The sequence below is a fragment of the Callospermophilus lateralis genome, chromosome 15 (assembly GCF_048772815.1).
Source record: "Callospermophilus lateralis isolate mCalLat2 chromosome 15, mCalLat2.hap1, whole genome shotgun sequence".
Taxonomy (NCBI): domain Eukaryota; kingdom Metazoa; phylum Chordata; class Mammalia; order Rodentia; family Sciuridae; genus Callospermophilus; species Callospermophilus lateralis.
The window spans coordinates 22,265,973-22,291,875 of record NC_135319.1 but is presented as its reverse complement, the minus strand read 5'-3'; the positions used below and the strand labels follow the sequence as shown (position 1 = coordinate 22,291,875).

General features: G+C 36.3%; 1 protein-coding gene and 1 pseudogene across 2 annotated transcripts in view; one reads left to right on the top strand and one right to left on the bottom strand.

Moving 5' to 3' along the window:
- Parg (poly(ADP-ribose) glycohydrolase) overlaps positions 1-22,636 on the top strand; it is a 123,633-nt gene extending 100,997 nt beyond the window's left edge. For both annotated transcript variants that reach the window (XM_076834510.1, XM_076834509.1), the window contains exons 17-18: positions 17,582-17,710; positions 18,215-22,636. In XM_076834510.1, coding sequence (XP_076690625.1) covers positions 17,582-17,710; positions 18,215-18,369 — 284 coding nt within the window. In that variant the 3' untranslated portion in view covers positions 18,370-22,636. The remainder of the gene's footprint in view (positions 1-17,581; positions 17,711-18,214) is intronic.
- Positions 11,646-12,450, bottom strand: LOC143381246 (small ribosomal subunit protein eS1 pseudogene; annotated as a pseudogene).
- Positions 22,637-25,903: the final 3,267 nt, after the last annotated feature.

Below are 25,903 nucleotides of genomic sequence, written 5' to 3'. Positions count from 1 at the left end.
AGTAAATCCTTATACAGACGGATAATAGCATGCTCACCAGGGGATAAGTAGTAGTCTTTTAACAACATTTCTAATGTTCTATCATAAGAGACTATAAAAATCTTAAGTAAAAGGATATTTGATACCATCCTCTTATTATTATTATATTTTATTAAATTATTATATTTAAAGAAATTCTTAGTTTAATTTACTATTTCCTTATAGAGCTTATCTGTTTGATCTCTTAGACACAGTATTTAGTTGAAGATAGAAAGGTTAGGGGGAAAGAGTCCATAAAGACTGTGAGGTTTCAAACCAAAGCACCTACTTCAGCACTTTCCGTTGTGGAGTGATTTTTTTTTTTTTTTTTACAGGCATAGCTGTTTGACTAAACTACCATGTTCTGAGCAATGTAATTGGCACTGAGAATAAAAAGATGAAGAAGATTAAGTCCTTGCTTTGGGAGTCACTGTCCCACATACGAGAGAGAGGCATAAACAAATGCAGCACATAATGATGAATGCTGTAGTAGAGCCACACAATGTGGTGGGAGTATATCTTGGGAGAGCTGCATAAATGGCACAGATGAGGAAGCATTTGAGTACCCAAGATAGATAAGCATTTTGCATATTGTATTTGGTTATTTGTGGTGAAAAAAAATCACAAAACTTGAATAACAATGATGTTGATCCTTTACCAGATAATGACACTCACTTTACTTTTGAAAGTATTGATAAATACTTTCAAAAGAAAATAGTATTATATCATTACTTGGTATGGTTACCATTTTCTTTCAGCCCAACTGTTCTGATACCAGTAGGATATACCACAATGCAGTTCTGACATTAACTATCTGGATTTATTGCAGAACCCACAGATTCGGGGAAGGGTTCTCCATAAAACTGTCTATACTTTAGATTGTAACCACAAGTCTGAGCAGGGTCCCTAGATCACTAGCATCTAACCAGCTGGCTACCAGCATGGGATGTTCTCATGGTCCTCAGATTTGATAATTTACTAGAATGGCTTTTAAGTTCTATACTTAAGTTGCAGTTTTACTATAAAGTATATACAAGGTATGGAACGGCATGCAGATCTTTGACAACCTGACTCCATGGTGTCTGGGTACTTCACTTTCTGTGCATATGAAATTTGTTCATCTAGGAAACTATTCTGAGCTTTGGTATCCAGAGTTGTTTTGGGCACTTCATTACTAGACATAATTGATTAAATCATTGGTTAACTGATTGAACTTGATCTCCAGCTCTACCCCTACTCCTAGAAGTGGGGTTCTAAATGTTAGCATTACAAAGCCACTAGTACTCAAGAAATTCTAAGGAGTTTTTAAATTTTTTTTTTTCTTTTTAGTTATACATGACAGTAGAATGTATTTTGACATATATACATACATGCAGTATAACTATCCATTTTTGTGGTTGGACATGTCCAAGTATTTTTTTTAATATTTTTTAGTTATAGTTGAACACAATACCTTTATTTCACTTATTCATTTTTATGTTGTGCTGAAGATCGAACCCAGGTAGGATCTCCCATGTGCGAAGCGAGTGCTCTACCGCTGAGCCAAAACCCCAGCCCATATCCAAGGATTTTTGAAGCTTCTCCTAGCAACTCAAGACCAAGACAAGACAAACTGTAATACAATTATCAATGTAACAATGATATAATTTACACTACTAGCTGGCCTTAATAACCAAACTAGAAATAAATAAAATCTATCTCTTTAGGAATAGAACAGTTTGAGTCTGTCATAATGTAACTGTCCCCCAATAATAAAAAGTTAATAATTTTATAAAATTTTGAATATGTAGAAAAATGCCATAAATATATAAAAATCACCAACATAACTAACATTTTGATGGCCATCCTTTCAGACATCATTGTAAAAGTCTGTGTGACCATTTGACATTTTGAAAACCTTACAGTCTTATGGATGATTTTTAATACCAACAAATATAGATGTACTGTCAACATTTTCCCTTCTTTCCTTATTTCCTCCTTTCTTCCCTCCCTCCTTTTATCCCTTCCTTCCTTCATCCTTTCCTCCCTCACTTCTTCCTCCTTTCTTTCCTTCCTTCAGTGGGGTCTCATGATGAGAGTCTCACTGTTTTGCACATTCTGGCCTCAAATTCATGATTCTCCTGCCTCAACCTCCCTCATAGCTAGAAGCTAGTTGTCAACTCCTGTCTGCCGCAGCCCGGCTGGCTGGGCAAAATATCCGGGGGGGGGGGGGGGGGGGGGGGTGATGAATAACTTGTGTACCTTGATACAGCAGGAATGGGAGCCCTTTATTGTAGGATAACAGAGGTATTTATACATTTTGCACAGCTTATCTTAATTAGCATAAACTAGATACAGCAGTCAACCAATCGGGAATCTCCACACTTAATGGCTCGCTTTTGTTACTTTACAAACCACTCCTTCTGGCATTTTGCCAGGCGCCATCCAGACTTGTTTACAGACTCCAACATATCCCCCTTTTGTTTAATTTAAATAACGACCATAGTGGTTTTTACACAAACACCATAAATAACCTGCTAGAAACAGAAAGGGAGGATACAAAATGTTACAATTCCAAGCTAATTGATGGCTCCATGCAAGAAGCCCTTGGAAAAATTATACCAGCAATGACACCATTAGCAAAGATATCGAGTTACAATTTGTTGTAGATTACAGTTTGTTGTCTCAGTCCAGATAAAGTCCAGGTAAAGCAGTGTCTCAATAGATACAGTTTGTTGTCTCAGTCCAGATAAAGTAGTGTCTCAATAGATTAACTCACAGTCCAGGTAAATCACAGTCCAGGTAAGCTCTGCAGGCAGCTAGCTTAAGTTGTAGCAGCAGAAACAGCAACAGCTCTGAAGTCTCCTCAGGTTCTCAGGCGAAGTTTCCTGAGGTTCTCAGCAACACTGTAAATTCTTTCACCTTTGTTTTCACCGGCACTGGGACAAAGGCAGGAACTCCGGATGGCTAAAGAAAATCCTGTAGCATTCTACTAAGAAAACAACCTTCTGAACAATTTAGTACATTATTTCAAGGTTTTTTTACATTTGAAATAAGCCTTAATAGTACTCATTACTCATTAGCTTCCAGGTGGGAGACCCATTGTAGTTACTGGTCTTGGAAATGATCAAACTTCAGGGACGCCAGTAGCGTCTTCTGCCAGCTGTAGTATCCCGGGCAGCCCCAGATGGCCCTGGGGAGAGTCCCAGACTCAAATTGCTTCCGGGCACAGGGAGCAAAAGCCTGCGAGACTGTGCCTCCAGGTCAGGTCTAGATTTGGGCTCACAGTGACGATCTGCTCCCCCGGGCAGGGGGGCGGGGAAGAGCTTGGAAAATTCTTGCTGCGCCTTGATCAGCTTGGGCAGGTGGCAGCCGCCTTGTTGTTTCACGCACCCTCCAGTAATGAAAAGTATTCAGTAATAGCCTTTTGCTGCAACTTTTTTCCTGATAATCCTTCTTCTTCTGAACTTTCTTTTTCTTTCTGACTAGAGTTTCTGGGCTTTTATCAACACATGCCCTAACTATTCTTGGTTCCACTGGGGTGCCTTTTTCTCTTATCAATTTACTTCTCACCCCTTTCATATTTTCATCATAGAGACAATACAACATTTCAAGACAAAACAAGACACAAACATACTGCATCAATCTTCTCCATTTTCTCGAAATGGCCATTTTTCCTCTCGCCCTATCTGCCTAGAGACGAGCAGATTGCTCCCGTCCTATCTATGGACAGGCAGCTTTTTTCGTCACTTACCCCCGAGTGTCCCGGGGCTCCCCGTATGGGCCACCATCTGCCGCAGCCCGGCTGGCTGGGCAAAATATCCGGGGGGTGACGAATAACTTGTGTACCTTGATACAGCAGGAATAGGAGCCGTTAATTGTAGGATAACAGAGGTATTTATACATTTTGCACAGCTTATCTTAATTAGCATAAACTAGATACAGCAGTCAACCAATCAGGAATCTCCACACTTAATGGCTCGCTTTTGTTACTTTACAAACCACTCCCTCTGGCATTTGCCAGGCATCATCCAGACTTGTTTACAGACTCTAACACCTGTCAATATTTTTAAATGGCTATTTGGTATTTCTGTTATATGTACATGTATAATTTATTTCACAGTTGATTTGTTTTCTTTATCTTATTAGCAACACTATGGTGTATAATTATATATAAGCTTTATGTAATTATCTTATAAGGGTAAATTCCTAGAAGTAACTTTAATAATTCAAAGAATATGTATCCTTTATATTTTGATACATGTTGTAAATTGTACTGTGAAAGGCTGCATCAGTTTACATTGTCTTCCTTACATGAATAACCTCACCAATGTTACAGAGCTGGGACCTTCCAGGAAACTGAGGCAGCATGAAGACCCCCCCTTCCCCTTCAAGCCCTGATTCTAGCAACCAAATCAGAAGGATTTCAGACATGTCACTCAGAGAAAAAGGAATGAGTTTATTGAAGGAATAGAAAAAGGGAGATTTGGGTCCTCTTCAGAGAGGAGATAGACTATGTGCCTCTCTCCAATTTTTTTTTTGTTTTCTTTTTTTTTTTAACCTTTTATATGTTTTTTTTTTCAGTATACATGATCGTAGAATGTATTTTGACATATTATAATACATGTAGTACAACTTCCCATGCTTGTGGTTATATATGATGTGGAGTTAACACTGCTAGTGTATTTATATATGAACATAGGAAAGTTACGTCCAGTTTATTCTAATGTCTTTCCTATTCCCATCCCCCCTTCCCTTCATTCCCTTTTGTCTAATACAGTGAACTTCTGTTCTCCACCTTCCTTATTATGTGTTAACCTTCTCGTATCAGAGAGAACATTCAGCCTTTGGTTTGGGGGGGATTGGTTTATTTCACTCAGCATGATTGCCTCCAGTTTCATCCATTTACTGACAAATGTCATAATTTAGTTCTTCTTTATGGCTGAGTAATAATCTACGGTGTATATATGCTTCATTTTCTTCATCCATTATTCTGTTGAAGGGCACATCAGTTGATTCCATAGCTTAGCTATTGTGAATTAAGCCCCTATAAATATTGATGTGGCCACATCACTATAGTATGCTAATTTTAAGTCCTCTGGGTATATGCCAAGGAGTGGGATAACTGGGTCAAATGGTGGTTTCATTCCAGGTTTTCTGAGGAATCTCCATACTGCTTTCCAGAGTGGTTGTACCAGTTTGCAGTCCACCAGCAATGTATGAATGTATCTTTTTCCCTACATCCTCACCAATATTTATTGTTACTTGTATTCTTGATAATTGCTATTCTGACTCAAGTAAGATGAAATCTTGGTGGAGTTCCAGGTCTATTAGGGATCCCAGAGAATTTTCCAGAGTTTTCTGCCTACGTCCACCTCTTCTAGACTTCTGACTGACAGCAGGGTGGCATGAGACTTTGAAGTTCTCACTGCCATGACAAATCTAGGTCTTAAATATTTTATGGTTAGGAGGAATTACCCTTATCTCCCTGAGTTTGGGGATCTGGTCTGTGAAAAGGGTCACGTAAGTCTCCCCCTTTAGGGTAACTTGGGTTTCTCTTATTGACATTATTTTGGGCCTGCATTTCTCCTGCAGGTAGTTTGCTGAGGAATGTGATATAGCCGGTCCACTTAAGCCAGGCAGGATTGTAGGCAAATTGCTTCTTAGAAAAGAAAGCATGTGGGGGTCAGCACAGTAGGCCCATTTTATAGAATTATTCCCTTAACCCCATGTTCCCACCACTTGTGTTTGTCTGTACCCTGTCACCAATACTGGATTTGTCAATCTTTTTTAATTTCTCCGAGATGCAAAATTTTTTGGTTGTCTTGTGAATTGCTTTTCATGCCTTTTATCCACTTATCTCTATGGGAGTAGTTGAATTTTCACTAACTAGTAATACCTCTTTGTAGATTAAGAAATAGTAATTGTTTGACTGCCCTGTGTTGCAGGCATTTTTCATTTCAGCCTCTTGAGCTGTTGTCATACCGAGTTAATTTTTTATATGTCCACATTTTTTGTGGTGTACTTAGAAAAATCTTCCCTGTCTTCTCATTCTTAAGATTTTCATCCATATTTTCTTCAAATTTGAAATTACAAAAAACTGCATGCATCTGTTTTTCAGTGTCTTGAGAGTCCATAAAAGAAAGAATTTGGATTTTTTATTTTGTGAAATTCTTTATCATCCTGAATTTGTTTGAGGAAACATGGTTTTTCACTCTTGAGTTTATTGATCTTATGACAGACACTTTTTTCCTGTTTTTCTCTTAAGTAAAATGAATGATTGGTTTTGTGCCATCAATCCAGAAACCAGGTCTGCCATAAACCATGGTCATTTGTGCTGGACAATTTAGAAAGCGTTATAAATGTGTTCATTTCTTTCTTTTCTTTGTGGCTTTAAAGCCTTTCTCTCAGACTGCAGCTTTGTTTGCTTTAGTGACTGTCAGGTATAGTGTTCAAAAATTTCCACTGAGTAATTCATTTTCTTAATAATTGAGATTTAAATTTTGGAATAATTCTTTGACAACTTCCTACTCTTTGTTCACTTGAATAATAATTAAAATAAGTAGCCATAGGGCTGGGGTTGTGGCTCAGGGGTAGAGTGCGCATCTAGCATTCCCGAGACTGTGGGTTCAATCCTCAGCACCACATAAAAATAAATAAATAAATAAACATGTTATTTAAAAATAGCCATAATATCCTTTAGTAGAAGATTGATTACTAAAACTGATTTTCTTTTTTGGTTTGGTTTGGTTTGGCACTGGGGATTGAACCCACTGGTGCTTTACTACTGAGACATCCTGAGCCTTTTATTTAGGGCCTCCCTAAGTTGCTGAGGCCGGTCTTGAACTTGCAATCCTCCTGTCTGGGCCCCTGAGTCACTGGGATTATGAGTGTGTGTCCCAACATCTGTCCCTAAAACTGATTTTTATAAAGAAAGAGATATGGTTTATTTGTATAATAAAATATTATATAGCCATTAAAAGCTATAACCCAAAACAAGGGAGGGTGAGGAGGGGAAGGATACAAATCCATTGGATTAGACAAAGGGGAATGAAAGGAAGGGAGAAGGGAAGGGAAGAGGAGGGACAGTAGAATTAATCAGACATAACTTTCCTACCCTTGTATTTGAATACACGACTAGGGTAACTGTGCATCATGTACAACCACAATGATGGGATCCTAAATAGAATAAGTTCTACTCTATGTATGTGTAATTTGCCAAAATACATTCTACTGTCATGTATGACTAAAAAGAACATTTTTTTAAAGATTAAAAATAAATTAAGTAAAATATACTGGGGAAGAAAAGAAATAGATCTGTTGACATGGAAAGATATTTTTGGAATATTGCCACATTGGGGGAGGATATATAGTATATGCCACAGAAGTCATTTAAAATTTTACATTCAAATTTGAGGTTCTTCATTTATCAGTTTTTGTGCAAAGATGAACTGTGGTTATCTCCAAGTGGATGACACATGTCTTCTTTATTTTCTTTTTTAATAACTTTTTCCTGTTGTGATCATATGTGTTTTATAGCAAATATCTTATCAAAAATTTTTCATGGAGGAGGAACATAGCCATATGTAAAGCCTTAAAACTTTCTTTTATTAAAAATAGGACTCAGTATTTTTAAATATACTGTTGTGTAATTTTACATGAGTCTCAACAAGTTATACCAGTTGAACTTGAATTTCTTTAATTGCCCATTGTTGTGTAGCTATTAGGAAAACATTTTTTATATACTAATTAATTCAATATACTTTTATTAACAACTTTCTGCCCCAGGCAACTGATGGCCCATAGGAGCCGGAAGGCAGAAAGAAGGTACTGGGAAAGAAGAAAGGATTTTGTGGCTGCCCTAGCAGCAGCCAGTGGTCTCATGCACACCCATGCCACCAGTAGGGCTCTCTGCCCTCTTGCCTAGTGGAGACCATGGGGAAATGTTTTGAGTAAATTCAAACTCCTCTTACTTTGGGGGCTTCTAACCATAGACAGTTTCTGACTCACAGTGGTTCTTTATGATGATACAAAAGCAATACGTATTCAATAAAATGATACTTTAAATTTTGACCTTTGATTTTTTTCCCCCCAGCCTAGTATATTACTCTCATGTGATGCTGACAGTGACATTAAACTGCAGCTCCCAGCCAGCCCCATAAGCATGAGGAGAAACAACTAATGTTCTGCATTGTTGTGCTGCTAAGCTGGGATGACTAGTACATTGGGTGATTAAATGAATTTTCTACTTAGGACATTTTTAACTATGGGTTTATCGGGATGTAACCCTATCCATCATGATTCAAAGAGCATCTATATTCTGAAGTAACTAATCCCCACTTGGCTTTTAAATTTTTGTTAAAGTGGGATTGGGAATATAGCTTAGTGGTAGAGCACTTGCCTGGCATGCCCAAGACCTAGCAAGGACCCAGGTTTGATCTCCAGAATTGAAAAAAAAAAATTACGTCAGAATTTTATTAAAATTTTAGTGTATTTATTCTTATCCCATTTGTATGGTGGCTACATCTTTATCCTGTGATCTTTCAAAGGTAAAGCAGTTCATGCTTTAGAGGGACTTGTCACACTTTGATCACCTTGCAAACTCAATTTTCTGGGAAAGCCAGAAGTTATAATTTTGTAGATTATTTGGTTTTTTCTTGTTGTTAGAGTAGAAATGCTTTTTTTTCTTTCAGTTTTCTATATCGTATCCTCAGTAGAGATTGGTGGGTGGGTTCCTGTCTCAAATGTATCACTAGCCCCTAGGCACCATGAGATTTTTAGCAGATTTTAAATATTTCTAAAGGGTTGGATTTTAAAAAATAAATTTGCTTTTTTATTATTTCTTATTGTATTATAGTTCCAAAATTATATAATATTCTACTTTTTGGAGGTTTTTTTTGAGCTTCTCTCTGTGACCTAATATAGTTAATTAGTACAGATGTGTTGACACTGCAAGTGTCTCTGAAGGGTGTAGCGCTTACTCCATGCCTGTAAAAATTATATACCTGAGCCAGATGTTGTGGCACACGCCTATAATCTCAGCTACTGTCGAGGCTGAGGAAGGAAGATCACAAGTTTAAGGTCAACCTAAGCAACTTAATACACCCTGTCTCAAAATAAGTATAATACATAGGGGCTGGGGGTATAGCTCAATGGTAGAGTGCTTGCTTAGCATGAATGGGGACCTGGATTCAATCCCCAGTAAGAGAATAAGGGAAGGATTCTCTGGTTATCACCTGAGACTTTTCATGCTTCTGATTTTATCTGCTTGCTTCATGAAGACACTGAGTAGTGCTTTAAAGTTCTTTCTCCTATTGTGATTTTTGTCAATTTCTTCTTGCCTTTCCTTCATTGTTTAATTTTTACCATGTCCATAGAATGTTGCCTGATTTGTGAGAGATTATACTGTTGGCCAATTTTCTGTATTTATTTTTGTTTTGCAAATGCTAGGGATTGAACCCAGGCACTAAGCATATGCTCTACCACAGAGTTAAACATTACCAGCTCTTAAAGGTATCTGGAAGCTATAGTTTTCTGAATTTTCTTTTCTGTCCCCATCTCCTACCTTTGGTGCCTAGAAGTGACTTGCAGATAAATCTGTCCAATGAATTTCTTTTTTTTTTTTTTTAAGAGAGAGTGAGAGAGGGAGAGAGAGAAGGAGAGAGAGAGAGAGAGAGAGAGAGAGAGAGAGAGAGAATTTTAATATTTATTTTTTTAGTTATCAGCAGACACAACATCTTTGTTTTGTATGTGGTGCTGAGGATTGAACCCGGGCCGCTTGCCAGGCAAGCGCACTACCGCTTGAGCCACATCCCCAGCCCCTCCAATGAATTTCTTTATAACAGATTTATTTAGCAGCCTCTGCCTGTTATTAATCTAAAACTTTATATATTGTTTTGTAACCACCTCTCTATATCCAACTAGTTTTTGTAAGATTCTGCTCTGATATTATGCCCCAGAAAGATCCCATTCTCCCTCCAAAAAGTTATGAATCAGGGTTGTTTCCATTAAAAGAGAACTAATGTATCTTATTCCTTCTGCCTAGAAGGGGATTATTGGCCAATTCTCTGAGTAAGCAAGATGGAGTTGCTCTCAGGGATGAATGTTCTTGAGATCAGGGGCTGCCTGTGTGTGTTGATTCCTCTCCTGCCTACTCTTCTCAGTGTGATGGCCTCATTCTCTTCTGTTTACATCAATTGTTTCTGCATGGCAGGAATGGGTACCAAATAGTTCCAGGCTAACAGCACTACTGTTGAGTGGCCCAAGAAGAAGAAGGACTCCTTGATTTAAAAATCCCATGGAAGTGTTATAATTGGACCAATTTGGATACCTTCCCATCACTAGGACCAAATTATCATAGTCCCAAACTCAGTAAATATTTGATACATCCCTAGTGAAACTGAGAAGATTTCCAGTTGGTTTTCATGACATTTATATTAAGTGAAAAGTTTCTGAGATTTAGAAACTTGATATAAATTTATTTTCTTTTTGATCTAGTTTCCATTTATATCAAACCTAAATATGTCTTTACTAATTACTTTGCTATTTTAGAACCAAGATGGCTAAATTGCAAAACCAGAACAAAACATCATTAATCTGGAAAAGATTGGAACCTGGACAATGTTAATGAGTCATTTTTTGCTATACATGGTTGGCCTGGCCTAGCCCATTGACTGGGGTTTGTGGGAGGCATTTTAATGGAGGTGCAGAAAAGGTGACAGAAAATTGAAGACAGAGAATTATGCTCCAGGTTACCTCACTTTTCCTACCACAAGTTCCTCAGCACTTTGCTTCCTTTTGCCAGAATAAATCACCTTCTCCATTTCTCTCCCACTCTTGTGTGAGTAAGAATACTCCTTCTTTAACCTTCCTGTATTGATCTCTTTGTGGACCCAGGTCTTAGGTTAGGGTCTTATTTAATAATGTATATTCAGAAATGTCATAGGTAAGTGAATACTTGTTATCAGTACCTCAGAAATGGTGCTGAGGTAATGGAATTGGGAAATGGCTTCAGGAATTTTCTTTTTTACTGTCTGGGAGTTGATGATCATTAAGTATAAGAATCATTGCATTTTTCTTATTTTATTTGCATAATTACCCTTTAGTTTGTTAGCTGCATGTTCAAGAATTGTAAACTAAGGTTTGTAGACAGGCTAACAAACCTAAAGAGAGAGCTAATGTCAGAACTAGCATTTAAACTTGGCTCCATCTTCCTCAAAGACTGTAGTGTGTTCATAATTATTATTCTTATTTTTGTCATTATTATTATTAGTTGAGAACATGTTGAGTGCATTCTGTGTTCCAAGAATTATACTAAGTACATTCTTTACCCACATATAAACATAGCCTATTAGGAAGGTTTTATTTTCATCTTTATAGATGAGACAACCAAGAGATATAGAGAGCTAAGTAATTACCCTAAAATTCACAGATACCAAGTGCCAGGATTCAAATCAGGATTGAAGCCAATAGGATTGTGTGCTTTTATTATTTAATCTATATTGAATCTGGATATAGGAGTTGGAGAGTATATTGTAAACTGGGTGAAAGGCCCAACAATTGAGCCCCTGTCCCAGCCCTGTCACCGTGTGCCTTTTTTCTTTTACCAATAGGACTTTTTATTCATGACTTTTTAAAAAATCTGAATTTTAGATAGGTTCTTGGACTGGTGGTTCATATTCATAGGTTCATCCAACTTTAGTGTTTATCTCATCCCCAGTATACTTTCCAGAACTACTTTCACCATGAAGCTCCATGAATTTTCCTAATTCAAACTTAGACTTCTTCAGCATTTTTACTTTTCTAATGAAGATATCATAAAGAAGATAAATAGATTGGCAAGCCTTTTATGTCTTTTCCAATGCTGTCTAGAACCAGTTAATTGACCACTTCTTTCAAATTATTTGTCTGTACCTCCTGAGTCATGATTTTCATCATCGTCTGGATTTGGCAAACTTGTTGAGCCATAAGAGGTCTTCCATAATCTAATTGTTGCTTTTTTTAGTAAAACAAACACAGAATAGGTGCAGCAAATGACCAGTGGTAGTCTTGACGTCAACATGAGCTTTAGTCTTGGTCTGCTACATTTTGACAATGGAACACATTTTGTCATAGGTAAGATCCCTGTCATGGAAGTTAGGCAGTTTTTCCTGAATATCTTCAGTAATTAGCTTAAATTTTCTAAATGCAGTTTCATCATTCTGTGCATCAGCAAAATTCACTTCAAACACATGACCCTTGAGACCATCAGGTGCAATTTCAGTTCCTTGAGTCTTCGTAACTAATGTTTTCTCAATATTTCTTATCTTGAACATAGCCAGTACTTTCACACCATACCAATATTTCTAAAAAAAAATAAATCAACCACTTTTTTTCTAGGCTTCCTTCTTATTGCCTTAGGCTCTTGTTCTTACCTACCTCTGTTGTGCTGCTCAGAGAGCCAAAAGGCAACATTGAGCCTTTAGAAACCTCCATAATGGGAGGAGGGAGTGGGACAAGTCAAGATTTAGAGTAGCCAGAGGACAAGAGCAGAAAAAGAATAGGAGTTTGCCTAGAAACGTGCTGTTTTGTGGAAACAAGCAGGTGCCTTGGGCTGGTGAGCAGTGTTTGGGTTTTCAGGGCAACTACTGGTGTGAGAGCTCTCAAAAGAACTTGGGTTCACTAGAAGGGCATGGGTAGTGTTTTTAGGTCTGTCCTGTTTGCCAAAATGCATTCAAATAACAGTAAAGAGTGCAAGGAAGTTCTTGTAGCTGGCATGTGGTAAGATCTGCTTGACCTTGAGCAGAATGATGTGTCATGGCAGCCTGGAAGAAGAAGGGTGAGGGCATGAGGCCCTTGAGTCATACTGTAGGGGTTCAAGTCTCAACTCCACTCCATTCTGACCTAAGTGACCTTAGATAAATTACTTAGCCTATTGGTGCCTATTATTTTAAAAACAAAATAATACTAATAATTACTTCATTCAGTTTCTGTAAGGATTAAAAGAAGTAATCCTTATAAGTTATAAGTCAGTGCTTGTAAAGCTCCTACAACAGTGTTTACATGCTGTAAGATCTCTCAGTGTTAGCAAGGGGTTACTAATATTATGTGCTGGTGGCCTGAACACCTGTGTGATAGTATCCATCATTTTAACCATTTTCTGTTTGGTTCATTTATTGCAGAAGGACACTATAAATTGTTTTTTGAGGTTATTCACATTTACTTATATTTTCTTCATAGCTTAACACTGAATGCCAGAAAGAAAATTAAAACCAAACTCACTGCAGGTTAATTTAAGTGATTATTTTGGCACCTAGTTGTGCTTGAAGTTAGAATTTCATGCTTTTGTGTCAGACTTGGAATCAATCCACATACGTTATTAGATTTGTGATTTATTCTCATCTACCTTTAGGTAGAAGATAGTTCATTTAAATCATGCAGCATAATTCTCTAGATTTACAAAGATCTTGGGAATATCAGAGAGAGTGAGTAAGGTCCGTGTACTGTTGTTTAAGTGAGCTTTTGCCAGTGACTACTGATGTATCTAGGGTTGAGATTAATTTAACTTCCTGGAAATTTCCTTTGTGTGTTTATAATCTAATATCTGATGATACATAGAGAAAAATTCAGTGATTATGGAATCTTAAACTCTGGAAGAGTCTTTAGGGATCATCTGATTCAAATGCTTTATTGTATAACAGAAAAATGAGGCCAAGAGGGTTAAGCAACTAGCTAGAGATAGCTAGCTAGCAGAGGATGTGGACTAACTTTGAATCTTCTGTCTCCCAGTCCTAATTAGTCTAACATGTACTTATGGACTCAAACAGAAATGGATGTGAAATAAAAAATGTCATGCTTGGGGTTGGGAGTATAACTCAGTAGTATAGTGCTTGTCTAGCATGCCTAAGGCCCTGAGTTGAATATTCCCAGCACCACACACTCATGTACACACCAAAAAAAAAAAAAAAGTTTGGAGTGGGGGGAAATGTGTAAATTCATTTTACTCTTTTCTTTCTTTTATTAGGATCTAATCTGTTTTTGGTAATTCTGTCAAACTTGACCTCACAAACCTGTCCACAGTGGCAAAATGACCTGTGGAGCTTTTTTTTGGAGGGGGGGGGTATGAATATTTTATTTTCATAAATGACAAATGACCAGTGATCTAATAGGAAATAGAACCAAAAGGACTTCTCTTCAAGTCTTTTTTTTTTTTTTAATAGGAAGCACTTAAAGCTAAATATTTATCCTTACTGAAAAGGAAGAGATTATACCGCTTGGTAGAGAAAGATGACATTTTTATATGTAGTTTAGGTTAATTAGAAACTTTTAAAATTGGGTATAATGAAGCTTTAATGTATGCATAAGTTGGATGAGCAGTTTTAATTAAAACTTACCTCTTTTGAAATTAACCAATTTCAGCATTCTGAAATTAATGAGATCTAGTCATTGGCACCTCCCAAGTTGTGGATACTCAATAAATATTAGTTTGGAAATCAGTCTCATGTGTTAATATAATATAGATTCTTTCCCAAATCTGGAGAATACTTGACTATACCAAATTTTCCTAGTTTGCCTTGAAACATTTTTTCCTTCATAACTTTTTAAACTATTTAAAAATCCTTTCAGGTTCAATCCCCAGCACCACCAAAAAAAAAAAAAACCTTTCAAATTTATAAAAAAATAAAAATAATTTACCTGTTGCTGAACATGTAATGTTTATGTCTATACACACGCACATAATTTTTTTCCTGAACTATTTGAGCTATTACATACATTATGCCCTCTAAATACATCAATATATATTTCCTAAGGGAGAGGAGGAAAAAACTCTTAAACTTTAGTTATTAAATCTATGTTATACATTAGTACTTTTTTCTATTGTTTATATTTTTATATCAGATAACCTAATAAAGCTCTTTCTAGTCTTTTCTCCTCCAACACAGCGTCTAGGGTCAGCTACATAATTTAGTTGCCACATGTTTTAGACTCATTTTTTAATTCATAGTATTTCCAAAACAGCCTTTGTCTTTTATGACATCAACATGTTTGAAGACTAACACATATTTGAGTTTACTATTTTTCCTCATGATGAGGTTAAGATAATGTTTTCTTAATCAGAACCATTGCATCAGTAATAGTGTCTAGAAGCATTGGAGGATATCAGACACAATGTTGATTCTTATTTTGATTACACAGTAAAGCTGTTGCCTGATTTCTGTAGTGCATAGTTAACTGAGGTTCCCACCCCACCTTTTAACTAGTAAGCATCTGTGGGAAGACACTGTAACACAAAATTTCCCCTTGACTTCACATCTACAAATGATCCTTTCCTCATCCAGTATTAACCATGGTTAATTACACAGAGAAGTTGTTCCTATTGTAGTACCCCCTCCTTTATGTATCTAATAGGTATTAATCAAGGGTACACATTTTTTAATGGTTTGTAATTAATTGATTGCTGTACTTCTACTATTTTGGTGGTTAGCCCATCCAGATTTGGGTAATGGAAACTCCTTCAAACTCCCATTTTCTTGTGATAAGCTCCCACCAATTTTTCCTATTTATTTATTTATTTATTTAGCACTACTTAACATTCTGGGCTCATCTTGTACCTGCCTGCCCCAACCATGGAATCAGGCATTTCCCTAGAAGTCCATTCCTTTTAGGAGGAACGGAATTAGAGACCACAGTCTGAGTACTCAGTGTATTTGGTGCTGCTAAAGTGTCTGTTTTTGCCCATCCAGCCAGCAGAGCTAGAAAATATGTGTATAAACACATAATCACAAATATATCTCTAATTTAGACATCATGAACACACACCATTGTCTTCCTTTTTCTTTCTTTCTCCCCCGCCCCCACTGGAAATTGAACCCAGGGGTACTTTACTGAGCCACATTCCTAATCCTTTTTATTTTTTATTTTGAGATAGGTCCTCGATAAATGGCTGAGGCTGGCCTTGAACTTGTGATACTCTTGACTCAGCCTCTTAAACTGTTGGGATTACAGGCATGCACCACTTTGCCTGGCTGTCTTCCATTTTTATCCATCCTCGTGGAGTTATTTTTTGTCTTCCTTCATTCTATGTCTGTGTGTCCATTCTCTCATAGTGAGACTCTGAGCTCTCAGTAGCATCAACATATTTATTCTTTTGCTCATCCTCTAATACACTTAAAAAAGAATTGCTTTATATTTAATTACTATGGTAATCATTCCTAGCAAAAAGAGATGAGAAATTTTTTGCAGTTCTTTCCTAAGAATTTGGCTAAGACCAAAAGTGATCACATAACCATCTTCATAATTTCTTTCATTTTTTTTTCTTTTTTCTTTCCCTTCAGTGTAGTTATTTTAGTCATTTGAACTAAAAGTAGGCTAACTTGTTTTATTTTGCTTTCAATTATAGGTTCCTCCCCATTTTCATGTATATTAATGTTGAATATATAGGATATTAGAATGCTCTCAATCAAAATAATAAAAAGATATCCTCTGTGTGTGTGTGTACATATGTACACACACACATATATATCATATATATATGGGAGGAATAGATGAACTCTAGATAAGGCAGAGGAGTGGGAGGGGAAGAGAGGGGGCAAGGAGTTAGTAATGATGGTGGAATGTGATGGACAAGACATGAATTGGTGTAAACATACTTTATATACAAACAGATTTGAAAAATTGTGCTCTGTATGTGTAATAAGAATTGTAATGCATTCCGCTGTTATGTGTTTAAAAAATAAAATCAACTAAAAAAATCTACTTTTATTTTAAAAATTTTTAAAAAAATTTTAAATTGTAGACAAGCACTCCACTACTGAACTACAACCCTATCCCCTCCATAGTGTTTTAATTTGACTCCCACCTTCTTTTTTTTATGAAATGAAAGATATACAATGAGCAAAAGGGCATTATTGTAACCATATTCAGTTTTGTTGTGGTTCAAAATAAATCCTACCTATGGAGATTAAGCTTGCAAAGAAACTTGATTTTTGCAGACATATTTCAGGCTCATTGATTTGTAGCTTTGACTCTTGAAGATAGTGGGTCTTAGTTGTTTTCTATTCCAACATACTAGACAGTTACTGAATCTTCAGTAACACTGACTCCTGACTCCATGCTGCAGGAACACTGGCAGTACAAGCACAGAGGGATATTGTTTGGGAATGCTTGCTGTGGCATTGATGAGAATTGGAACCCCCCAAATATGCCTGTGATACAAAAGAACAGTTTAATAAGACAAAATTATAAAATCAAGCAAGCAAACAAAACTTTTAGTTCCGGATTAACAGAAGTGAATATAAATACCACCTCAGTGCCTTGATTTGCAGTTTCAGATGCTCTTTTCTTTATTTGTGATCCAAAGAAGGTATCTGTGTTGAAATCCTATGATTCAATGGTATTCTCAGCAGCATATCTGGAAAGTCACACAGCTAGATGATTTATGCTTATTTTGTATTCATCATACATAATAATGTGTGTTTTATTTATAAATCTTGGATCTGGGATGAAGCTGTGATATACCAGCTACAAGTTAGCAGGTTGAAAGAATTAAAGGTAACTTGATAGTAGAAGTATCATAATAGAGCTGTATCTTTTCTCTTTGCTATAGCTTTAATACAGATACTGGCAGCTGCAGCAGCTGAACGAGATGTGGTTTATTTTACCTTTGGGGACTCAGAATTGATGAGAGACGTTTACAGTATGCACACTTTCCTTACTGAGAGGAAACTGACTGTTGGTAAGTAGGAGGTAGTCTTGATACTTGGTAGCTAGATGGATTATACACCATCTAAGAGGAACACTTGCTAAATCTGGATGGATCATAATGGATAAGAAGAAACAAGTGCATCACTTCAAGGGGATAGAACAAAGCTCTTAGAGGGACTGCATTTGTAGTCTATTTTTTCTGGCAGAGTTTCATCCACAATTTTGAATGAGTATGTCAGCTTATTAAAGTCAAGAAACTGAAGTTACTTTCAATTTTTACTTTTGTGGGTATAGAAAACTAAAAGAGGGGCTGGAGTATAGCTCAGTAGTAGAGCTCTTGCCTAGCATATAGGAGGCACTGGGTTTGATTCTCAGCACCGCATATAAATAAATAAAGTAAAGGTCCATTGACAACTAAAAGAAAAAAAAATAAAAGGAAAAAAAGAAAGGATTATGACAAAACTCTAGTGTTCTTTTGAAACTTTTTCCATCCACATACCTCACATGCAAATTGTTCTGACCATTTACCCTCCAGGAGAAGTGTATAAGCTATTGCTTCGCTACTACAATGAAGAATGCAGGAACTGTTCTACCCCTGGACCAGACATCAAGCTTTATCCATTCATGTACCATACTGTTGAGTCCTGTACAGAGACTGTTAACAAGCCAGTACAAAAGACAGGGACTTGAGGAGCCAAGTGAACAGAACCTCCTCCCACTGCTCAGAGACATCCTGTTTGAATTGTCAGGTGTAATATATGAATGACTTAAGTTAATGTAAGTGTGTATATAATCTACATTTGTAGTCAAGGATGTAATCCCTTCTAAACATATGCAATTGTCAGTTTGTACATCTAAACTTTCCCCATCCTGACTTATATGGGCTTAGATATGTTATCTTTCCATTTTCTTCTATTTTAGTTTTCATTCTTTGATTTGTCTTTTGTTCATCAGATTTCTTGTAAAAATCTCCATGAAAGGCTGTGCTCAGCTATCGGGTTTCTTTATTCATGGATGTATATTATACAAATTGCTTCTGCAGCTTGCAGATGCCAGTGAGCCTGGGAAAAAGTTAAAATCCAGGAATCTCTGTAATAGAATTTGCTACAAATCTCCCTGTGAACCTTTCATGCCAACACTAACAGGCTTATGTTGTGTGAATTTTTGAAAATTAAGAAGTTTTTTTTTTCATATGTGTTACATAGTGCACATATCCTATGTTGTTCTTTATTTAAATTAGAATAATTTTCAGAAGTTGTTCTTTTAATACATCCGCTTTTATCTGTATGGTTTGTCTATCCATTTTATCCCAATCAATTTTTATTGACACTGTTTCTAGAAACTGACCAAGATGAAAGAAAATGTAGAGTAAAAGAGTTTTCCTCATATAGTGTAATGAAAACATATTCAAGAGGGTTGAAGAGTTTTGTTTGTTTGTTTGAGTTTTTTTTTTTTTCCTATTAGGATCAATATTTGTTCTGTGGTGCTTGAGGCATTTCATATAACCAAAGTTTGGGAACTAGAAACTTCATGCTGATTTGTACATATTGAAGTTTTTCTGGTATTCATAGGTTATATAGTTGATAATTTTTCATTAATAAATCATTTGTCAGAAACTTCCATATCATCTATATTTTATATACTATATAAACATGATCTTTAAGTGTTTATGTGGAACACATAAAATCCAAATAAAACTGCTGTGGGGAATTTTAAGCTTTATCGGGACTTTGTTTAAAATCTGTTATTCACAACTTTGTTCTTTTAAAAGTGGCAAAAAAAATAAATAATGAAGTCTTTAGAAGATTAAACTGAAAGCCAAAGTCAAGTCTTGTGTTGAGTAGAGTTTAATCACAAAAGCACTTATTTAGATTTTCAAAATAGTCCTAAATTGTAGTGTTCTGGTTTATAGTCAATTGTCAGGAAAAGCTGATGGAGATCAAATCCTGTTATAAGGAACATCAGTAGATGGCCTAAACTCCTATTATCAGCACTGGAAGAAAAAAAATAAGGCCTATGCCAGTAACTCTTTTCTTCTTCTTTCTTCCTTTCTTTCATGTCCTTTCTTCTTCCTTTTCCTCTTCCTCTTCTTCTTCCTCCTCCTCTTCTTCCTCCTCCTCTTCCTCCTCTTCTTCCTCCTCTTCTTCATCCTCCTCTTCCTCTTCTTCTTCCTCTTCTTCTTCCTCTTCTTCTTCCTCTTCTTCTTCCTCCTCCCCCTTCCCCTCCCCCTCCCCCTCCCTCTCCTTCTCCTTTTCCTTCTTCATTTGGAAACAGGTCTCATTCTGGTTTTGAACTCAAGATCTTCCTGCCTCAGTCTCCTGAGAGCTGGGATTTCAAGTGTTTACCATTACACCTGGCTCAGTATCTACAACTCTTTATGTTTGTATAGAGATTGATAGGATAATAGGATTTGGTACCTGATGGCAGACGCTTGTCATTGATGAAGCTGTTTATCATAGTAACTAAGATTTTTAATCATCTCCTAAATTTCAAGGAGTCTGGCTTTATTTCTGCTGATACTGAAGTCTCTTTCCCAGCCTAATCTGTGCTTTAATGGTTATATTTCATTTCCTTATTTTTCCATCCCTATGCTCTTCCCCTCTTAGTTGCTTAAAGTGTTTCATGAACAGTGTTTGTTGGTTCTTGCAGTAGAGAAATTATGGATCCAGGTTAGAAGACTACCCAGCTCAGTATTCCAAAACAGAGAAGCAGAGATTTTGCTCTTAGTTGTACAGCGGTAGTGAAGGAGCCACCTACTAACTGCCTTGCCTCTCTTGCTGTTAAGAGATTTCCAAGAAACCTCTTGGAAGACCAGTTCTTTGTCCCAATATGTCCTGACAGTAGGGCAGCTAACATGAGAGCTCATGCCTGACTTTTTGAGGAAGGAGGAAACATAGAGCAAACGTAGCTACTTTGTCATTAAAGGTCCTCTTCAAAAAAGGAGAAATTAAACATCTCGTTAACATTTGTATCTATTCTGAGGTGTTTAACAGTATCTTTTTACTCTCTTTTATACAGGGTTTATTGTTTTCATATTGTTACTCCTTTTTTCATGTAGAAATCTTAGATTTTTAATAAAGCTTTCTTTTCAATTTCTGACTAACTCATTCAGGAAGATCTATAATAGCAACTTAACAAAACAAATGTCTAGTAATGGAAAGGACATGAGATTTCTAATTCAGGAAAATTGAGTTCAAATGCTGGCCATTTCTCTAGTTAATATTTTAACCTTGTTGAAATAAATTGATTTCTGACCTAACTTAGCTAGAAAATGGAATAAGTAGCACCTACTGAGAAATAAAACACAGTAAATTGAACACATACTTTGTGTTCAAAAATACATCAGTTGACCAGGAAACATAATGGAGTACCTACTATATATTAGCCAATCTGCTTGTTCTACAAATTTTAGCCTATTTTTCCAGGGAGTAACAGATGTCCAGAGGTTTGGGGTTATCGAACAAGCTCAACCTGAAGGAGTTCATTATGGAAAAGGGACTTGCTGTGTTATCTATGTAGGGATCTGATAGAAAAGGGCCCTGACACCCTTGTTACCTAGCAAGTTAAATATCCCTTATTGAAATACTTGGGACCAGAAGAGTTTTGTATTCTAGATTTTTTTCAGATTTTAAAATATTTGGGTAGAAAATTAGTTTTGTTTTTTTTTTTGAATGGGACCCAAGTCTAAGTGCAAAATTCATTTATGTTTCACATGTACACATGGCCTGAAAGTCATTTTACATCACATTTTTAGTGCACTTGCACTTTGACTGGGGCTTGTCACATGAAGTCAGATGTGGCATTTTCTACATAGTGTTGTGTTGGCACTGAGAAAGTTTCAGATTTTGGAGCATTTTAGATTTCCAATTTTCACATTAGGGGTTCTTAACCTGTGTAGTTCATTTTTCATCACGAGTGACTAGTTATTAGTTGGGTACATTCAGTTGTTTCCAAAAGGATTATCTCTTGTTGCTGGTTGCAAAGGCATTTAGAGCAGGCATACTCAAACCAGAATTTAAAAGGGAGATTAAAAAAGGAGATCTAACCCAGCCCAGTGATTGTTACTTCTCTATAGTACATATTGCTCTGGAAACCAAAGTGGTTAAGCTGTCCAACTCCAGAATATAGTGAGCAAAATGTTGGGTCACATTTTTGGAAAACTTCCTCAACAGGAAGGAATATGGCTGCATAGATTTTTTACCTGTGTTCTTTTCCTTTCTTCAGTCTGTGTGGCTGTATGTTCATGTTTTTTGTTTTGGTTTGATTTTTTTTTTTTTAATTCTGATGCAGAAGACAATCTAGCATACCAACTTTTAAAGATAAGATTGAGAGGGCCTGCACTTCCTTCTCTCAAACCTGTGAATACCTCCCATCTCTTTGTTTGCAGGGAAGACCAAGTCTGGCCATTGCTGGTACATGATGAGCTCAGAAATTATTCCTGTCATTTTGGGGGGATAAAGGGGGACATTCCAAAGTGATACTTGCTAGAACAAACAGCTGAGATCCACTGACCCACTACTGCCCTCTGTCCCAGCAAAAGGTCCTGAGTCCCTGCTGGCCAGGTACTACATAGATCAATTGTGCCTTCAGTTGGAAGGTTTCCCAGACAAGACAACAAAGCTGCATATGTTCATCTGGTAATTGGCTTTATTGCTCCTGACTTTATTTTAAATGTAAGGTTAATGTGTCATGATGATTCTGGATTTGGGGATAAGGAGAGGTCTGTACTGATGTTTACATGATTTTGTAGGAAGAGAATAAAGAAATTTGGATCCCCTTGTCACTACCTCTTTTTTTCTGCAAATAATTAAGCCATTTTTCATGTAAAATTTTGTGTGCATGCTCTCAGTGAAAACATGTAGAGTATGTCTTAGGGATTTGGTGAACATTTTTACATGTAGATTTGCCATTCCACCTATAAAGTTGTACATAAAATTTTAGTATCTGGGGAAAGAAACATGTTCATGCCAGAATTGTTAACAGCCTCAAACCAGACTCTCATTTGTCTTAAACCCATTTAAAGATATTTTCACTATAATCTTGACCTCATGTGATTTCAGAGTATTCATTAATTTCACAGATGGCAGTGAGCATTTTTTCACGTGATAGCATCTTAGAAATCAAAGCACTTGTAAAAAATTCCAGTTTTTTTTTTTAAATTCTAATTAGTTTTGCATGACAGAAGAATGCACTTTGACACATCATACATAAATGGAGTATAATTTCTCATTCTGGTTGTACATGATGTAGAATCATACAGTTGTGTAGTTATATATGGACATAGGGTAATAATGTTTGATCTTAAAATCAGCATACTGTAGTTTTTCTTAATGCTACATAAAAATTAAGGTGTATTACTATCTAAGACATCTTATATATGAGGAAACATGGCAGCTTGAGTGACAACCAAATGTCAGTCTCTTTTTAGCTATGTTAATTGTGCCCATATTAAATATCAAATTTATACTCTTAGCAGAAATGGAGACAATCACGATTATTGTAAAATTCTATAGTATTACTGAGACTGGTAGTCAAGAACTTTTTTGTTTTCTTTTTAAGGAGCATTTCAGACAAATACAAAAATAAAATAGGGTAATGAATCTCCATATCCATCACCCATCTTCAACAATTATCAACTCATGGTTAAATTATATTTCTATCAATTTCTCATCCCAAAAAGGATCCAAGAATGGTGGGACATATGTGTAATCAGCCACTCTTGGAAGCTGAGTCTGGAGGATCAGTTGAACTCAAGAGTTTGAAGTCAGCCTAGGCAACATAGATCCTGTTTCTTTCTAATTATCTTTAAATGTAATCATCATATATAGATATAAAATTCAAGACATAGACAGGGGCTGGGAGTGTTGCTCAGTGATAGAGTGCTTGCCTAGCACACATGAGGCACTGTGTTTGATCCTCAGCACCGCATAAAAATTTAAAAAAGGTATTGTGTTCATCTACAACTAAAAAAAAATGTTTTAAAAAGGATATTCTTTCTGATGAGTATAGCTAAAAACCCTGATCATTGTTTGTAAAACAAATAGTCCAAGTGTGGTGTTGTGCACCTGTAATCCCAGGGACTTGGGAAGCTAGAGGCAAGTTTAAGGCCAGTCTCAGCAATTTTTGAGATCCTGTCTCAAAAAGGACTGGGGACATAGGTCAGTGGTTCAGTCCCCAGTACCAGGAAAACATACACACAGGAAAACTTAAAACTGAAAAATAAGCAGACTGCTAGAGACTTTGGGAATTAAGGAAAAATACAGTTGATGAGTTCCTTGGATTTTGTATTGTCCCAGATAACCCATACTGGATCTTGGAGAAACCAACAATGTGAAGATACTGATTGCAGACTTAAAGGCCTAAGAAAAGCCTCCTCCCTTTAAAACCAAAGACTAGGAAAGGGGCAACCTAAGCATGACAAAAAAAAAAAAAATGTAATACTACTCTATCTAACCAAATACCACATAACAAAAACACCCCCCACCATCAAATACTAGGTGTGGAATCTAGCTGTCTATGTTCTTTGGTTTGTGACAATGTGTTCCAACTACCACACTTCAAGCCCAAGCAGGTGGTAAAGAAAATCTTTTCCCAACACAATGTGAAAATAATACATGGGAAAACTGGAACTCTACTTCCTAAGGGTAGCAAGACTCCAATTCCCTTACTTATTAGGTGTTGTCTGAGGAAGCCTAACCAAAAGACTTGTCTCTACCACTCAACTGAGACCACTCACTTCACTCCATCTTCCTAGCCTAACCTATGAACTCCAGCGCCTATTCAGCAGTAACAGACCCCCTCCCCCTAGATATCAACAGAGGCAGAAGATCCTGGATTCCATCTCCACTTGACTATGTAATAAGGAAGTGTCTTTCACACCCTACTCAAAGATTGTAATAATGTCAGGTGCTAAATAAAGCAAATTTTAATATGATCCAGAGTCTCATAACTATACAAAATATTCACATTTCAATCAAAAATCACTCATGCACAAACCAGAAAGATTTTAGCCTGAATGACAAAAGACAATAGACAGTAACACTGAAATGACAAAAATGTTAGAATTATCTGACAGGGGTTTTAAAGCAGCCTTCATAAAAATCCTTAAAAAAGTAACTTTGTACACACATTAAATAAATGAAAAAGACGGTCTCAGCATGGAGTTAGAAAGTCCCAAAAAATAAAAGAAGAACCTAATGGAAATTTAGAACTATACAATACAATAATGGGGGTGGGGATTAAATGGGCTCAAGAGAATAAGGACTAAGGAAAGAATGAATTTGAAGATGGAAATTAGCCAAATCTGAACAAAAAAGAAAAAGTAGACTGTGGGAGGACGAAACATCAACTTTTTTGAAACTGTAATAGAAATCTCATTTTCATTGTAGTCCTGGAAGAAAAGGAGAAAGAAGATAGGAGTTCAAAAGTATTCAAAGAAATAATTTCTAAATTTTTCCCAAATTAGCAGGTGTGATGGCACACGTCTATAATCCCAGCTTCCAAATTTGTCAAACAAAATAAATTTATAGATTAAGAAAGCTGAGTGAACTCCAAAAAACACTCCCACAGCACATACTAAAACATATCACTATCAATTTTCTCAGAACTAAAGGAAAAAAAATCTTGAAAGTACTGACAAAAGAACATATTACCTAAGACAAACAATGCAAATTACACTGAATTTCTTACCAGAATTCATGAAGGCCAGATGAGGATAAGGGGAAACCAATACATTCTCAGATAAAGGAAAGCCAAGAGAACTTGTTGCCAGCAGACAGCAGACCTGCATAATAGAATGGTCACAGGAAATAATTTTTTTAAAAAAACTTGGACTATGAGAGAGGAAGAACTGAAAGAGTAGAAAATATGGGTAAGTATAATAAACTCTATTGAAGCAAAATTAATAGCTGTCTATTGTAGTTTTCCATGTTTATAGAGGAATTGATTTTCAATTACAAATATGAGAGAGTAAAGAGGCATAAAGAGAGGCAATGTTTCTGTACTTCACACAAACTGGTAAAATGGTGGCAACAGTAGACTATTGTAATAAGCTGTACCTATACAATGTAGTATCTAGACCAACCCTAGAAGGGCTATAAAAAGAGATACATTTAAAACCACTATACATCAAGGTAAAATTGTAAGAATAAAAAATAATCCACAGGAAGTCAGGAAAAAGAAAACAAAACATTGGAACAACCAGAAAATAAATAATGGCAAAAGA